At 38.2% G+C, this 4167-nt stretch overlaps 1 protein-coding gene across 2 annotated transcripts; it reads left to right on the top strand.

The window, feature by feature from the left end:
* The first annotated feature begins 2242 nt into the window (after positions 1-2242).
* Positions 2243-3615, top strand: LOC149205878 (PHD finger protein ALFIN-LIKE 8-like). Of its 2 annotated transcripts, XM_089393572.1 has the most exons (4): positions 2243-2508; positions 2710-2842; positions 3094-3190; positions 3321-3615. In XM_089393572.1, the coding sequence occupies exons 2-4, from the start codon at positions 2726-2728 to the stop codon at positions 3380-3382; spliced, it is 276 nt and encodes a 91-aa protein (XP_089249698.1). In that variant the 5' UTR covers positions 2243-2508; positions 2710-2725; the 3' UTR covers positions 3383-3615. The 2 variants fall into 2 exon arrangements, 1 of the variants encoding a protein (XP_089249698.1); XR_016251898.1 differs by having other exon boundaries at positions 2245-2422; positions 3094-3610.
* Positions 3616-4167: the final 552 nt, after the last annotated feature.

The raw sequence follows: 4167 nt of genomic DNA, 5'->3' as shown, positions 1-4167 counted from the left end.
TAAGAAAGATAAAAACTTTCTATTATTAATGATAAAATTGAGGTTTTCCATGATAAAATTGAAAACAATCTAATCGCACAGGACTCTTCCCACCCCTCGTCATCTCTTATGTTTCATGAAGACAACTCATCAAATCAGCTTGCTCACGCGAGCTCACCAATTCATTTATCTTTGGACGTACCATCAGAAGAGCTCTTCAATTGAGCAATGTGATTGTTGTTAAAACTTGTGACAAAGATGGTTGTCATCCAGAAAGCAGTTTTGAAATTAGCAGCAACAACCACCCTCAAGCCATGCATGATCTGGTTCAGGCTTCAAAATGTGATTCTGCAATTTTGGAAATTTCTGGGACGTGCCATGGGTTCAAAGCACTTCAACGTCCATTGATGGTTATGTCAGGACCATGCGACTCTAGTAAGCTCCCCAAACCAAATCAGATGTGCTTTCTCAGACATAATCCATATATCTACATGGTTGCACTAAATATGAATTCCTGTGTGAAAAATGTTTGGTATTCCGAGTGTAATATGTCAAATTTTCAAAATTCCAACTATAATTGAATTCATGAATTTGTTACAACGTATCCGTCTTCATGCAAGTATCTGATGTCAAACTCGGCTTGGGAATGTTTATCTCTCACGAAGTCATGGAATTGTGAAGTTGATCGTCTCAAAGACTATCTTTGTCCGCAATCATACTTATTAAATTCCCCCCTTCATGGTCATCTCCTCGGTCTTCTTGTGAACCTTGAACTGCAAATTTGTCCTCTCATCACACAAGAAATCTCCCTATGTGACAATGAACGCACAAGTTGTCAAACGAACCAAGTTCCTCTCCATTTTCCATGCCTAAACTAATTTCATGCATTCGCGATGCCAACATCCTTCTTAAATTCTCGTGATGACTATGATGCTTGTGCAATTAGTCACCAGTTGCAGCAACGTGGTCCATTATATCTAGCTCATAGTGAACTTGGTTTGATTGTTCAGAGAATTCACAAGATTGTTCATATGGATTTTACTTTGTTCATTGCAAACTGGGAATCTGACGTCCCAATTAGCTCATTTGATCATTGCTCTATCTTGGGTGACTGTCATTCAACTCATTATATTCCCATTAGCACACCTGATGACAGTTGCTTCACGCTCTTTGATCTTCACCATTTAACATCTCTCTCTTCAGATTTTTGTCAAGTAGGTGAGGCACTTCAGCCTTCGCTGATGGCTATCGCAGGTCCGGACTGTCTTGGCATGACCACCAAGGATGATCAGATCTATTTTTATTTACAAGATTCCCATCGTGATCTTGCCTGTCCAATCAAAAATTCAATCTTTCAGAGATAGTGAGGCTTTCAAGACAACCATCATGAATTTTATGATCCAATTGTTGAATGGCTGGAACAATCTTACTTGGCAAGCTTTGTTGTGGACAACAAGTTTCAATCCTTCCTTGCACTTGATAAGAAGCTCGGTGCAGACGAGGACGCACCCGTAGGAGGCTCCCGAGGTTTGTTGAAAATAAATATCCATCAAAGAGGTACGCATTTTCATTGGGTAAAAGTAGTGGTTGTGACACATCCATCTGCCCACAAGCAAGACTTTCCTTCCCATGTGAAAAATTTTCAAGTTTTTGTATTTTTTTTTGCACATCACCTTTTTATCTTTTTTAATCGTTCGTATCTTTGTGGATGTAGGTTGGGAATGACTACAGTGGCTTCACTAGAAATTTCATTACACGTAACCCCATAGTTCGTCATGGCAATCTCATTCTGGTTTTACAACATGTTTATTTTAGTCATTTTGTTGTCTTGCCTTTCGATTTTGGTTTCATGGTTCTCTGTCTTCTTTCCTTGTTCAGTTTTATGTTTGTTTTCCTTACGTGAATAAGTGTTGTGCCTGGACCTGTGTCCTGGCCTCTGAATGTGTATGTGGTTGACGTTCAAAGGGTCTTGTAACATTGCAGCCCTTGGCTAGTCTTGTGTCTATCTTCATTGTATTTGGTTGTAAGTTTTGGTTGATGAAGTCTTGACGAAAAATACGATCAGTTCGTAAGGAGAGCTTTGGTCCAACCATGAGCCTAAGTATGTGGCACGATATATAGGCCAATGAATCGATACAATCTCCAATAACCTCCACCCAAGAGATAAAGTTAATTTCACCAACCACAAGAGATAAGGTTAATTTCACCGACCACATGAGGATACGGCCAATTACATGAAGACCATGTCTGTCAGATCATCTCTAATCGCCATTGACCAAAGGCCACCAGCTTTTGGATGAGCATGTAAACTTGGTCTAGGTTTCCTTCGAAACTCCTTCCAAGGGAATCCCTATATGCCAAGCATCTTTTCTCTGTGGTACTCTTCCACTTACTAATGTGGACACACCCTGTGCACTGCTTGCTAGTGTGAACATACCATACAGTGACAAAACATAGCATTTAAACTCTCTTTTTTCGCTGTTAAGCATGGCATTGGTGTTTCTTCCAAGCTGGAAACAGTAGATATAGGTACTGTAACATATGTTATTTATATTTTCTTTCAAGCACTAGTCATATTAGATGTAGTTTTTATGTATCGTTTTCTGTTGTATCAATCGAGCTTGAGAGATTTGTTTTATCTGTTGAGTTCTGTAAAGAAGTAATTTTTCTTCATTTTATTTCTTACCATTTGTTTTTCGCTTTCAGCTGACTAAAATTAGTTAATGGCAGGAAAAGACTTTTTATCATGAGCAATGAACTCCCAACTATTTTTGAGGTTGTTACTGGAGCTACAAAAAAGCAATCAAAAGAAAAAACTACTGTAACCAACAACAGTAGCAGCAAGAACAAGTCTGGCATAAAGGTGAGGAATTTGTTGATCGCGGAGTTGCCCTGTTTTGCTCTTTTTTAAACAAAAAATAAATAAAACACGTAACAGTAAATTTCTGAGCAGGCTGCCAAGAATGAAGATAAATTGTACAATTTAGATTTTGTTATCCTTGAGATGTGAATGGTACTACATGCTTTCTTGTTCTTTTGTAGTTGATTTATAATTTATGTTCAATGTTTTTCATGTGTTGCTTATTCAAGCAAAAACAACATATTTTTGTTCAGGCACAGGCACCTACATGTCGAGCAAAGCTATCAAAGTTACCACCACCTAAAGGTGAGGATAATACGTTGGATGAAGACACACTTTGTGGAGCTTGTGGTGAGAATTATGCCTCTGATGAGTTTTGGATCTATTGTGATACGTGTAAGAAATGGTTCCATGGCAAGTGTCTTAAGATTACTCCTGCGATAGCCGAACACATTAAGCATTATAAATGTCCATCTTGCAGCAACAAAAGGCCCCGAATTTAATGGATGGCCGAGGGGATCTTTAATTCAACTTGACAGGTGATGACTATCTCTAATGTTTCTACCCAGTGGTTTCAGATGTAGAAGTGTCTGCAGCCCTTTTGGTTGTTACTTGCACTCAGAAGGTTTAATTAGCTTCCAATTAAGCTTTAGGCTGTCACAAGCTGAGATCTGTTGGAGGTGGTCAGTGTTTTTCATTCAACCTAACATGGGAGAGATGGATCTGATCCACAGACCTATTAGTTCCTAGCTCTTGGATCTTCTCTGTTAGAATTAGATGTTGATTTACTTCATGCATTGTATCATTTTTGGGAAACTGTTTGTTCTCCCGCTGTGTATGTACATATTGTGCTCAACAGTGCATTGTTAGACATAAATATAATTATTTTATTTTATCTCATCTCTGTACGAATATTGGATTGGGCTGGTTGGTTGTTTGATTTTCTTTTAAGGCTCAATGCTTAAATCTTCCAAGTTTTAGATCTCTATATACTTGAGCCATTGGAAACTTTCTATTTAAAGAGTTGAGTCTTCCGCGATATTTGTTTGAATATTTTTAATCTCTAATTGTGGGTTTTTTTACGATATTATAACATCCACTATTTGGTATTGTGCTGGTTTAGTTTATAATTATTCCATTGGTAATTTAAACAACTGTTATAGACATTTTTGTGCCTCGCAGCATGGAGCATGAAATGTCAATAATTACAGGGATCCTCAGTCCCTAAACATGTTGTTCTTACCCCTAGAAGAACAAGGTCAGCAAACCACAGCACTTCCCATCAGTTCTCCACCTGAAAACACTCAAAAACAGGCTATTTTTGGATC

Source organism: Pinus tabuliformis, chromosome 1_2, assembly GCF_031772625.1.
Source record: "Pinus tabuliformis cultivar Carrire ecotype Pingquan chromosome 1_2, CPIR1, whole genome shotgun sequence".
Taxonomy (NCBI): Eukaryota; Viridiplantae; Streptophyta; class Pinopsida; order Pinales; family Pinaceae; genus Pinus; species Pinus tabuliformis.
Note: the sequence above shows the minus strand (reverse complement) of the source record. Positions and strands in the feature narration are given on the sequence as shown.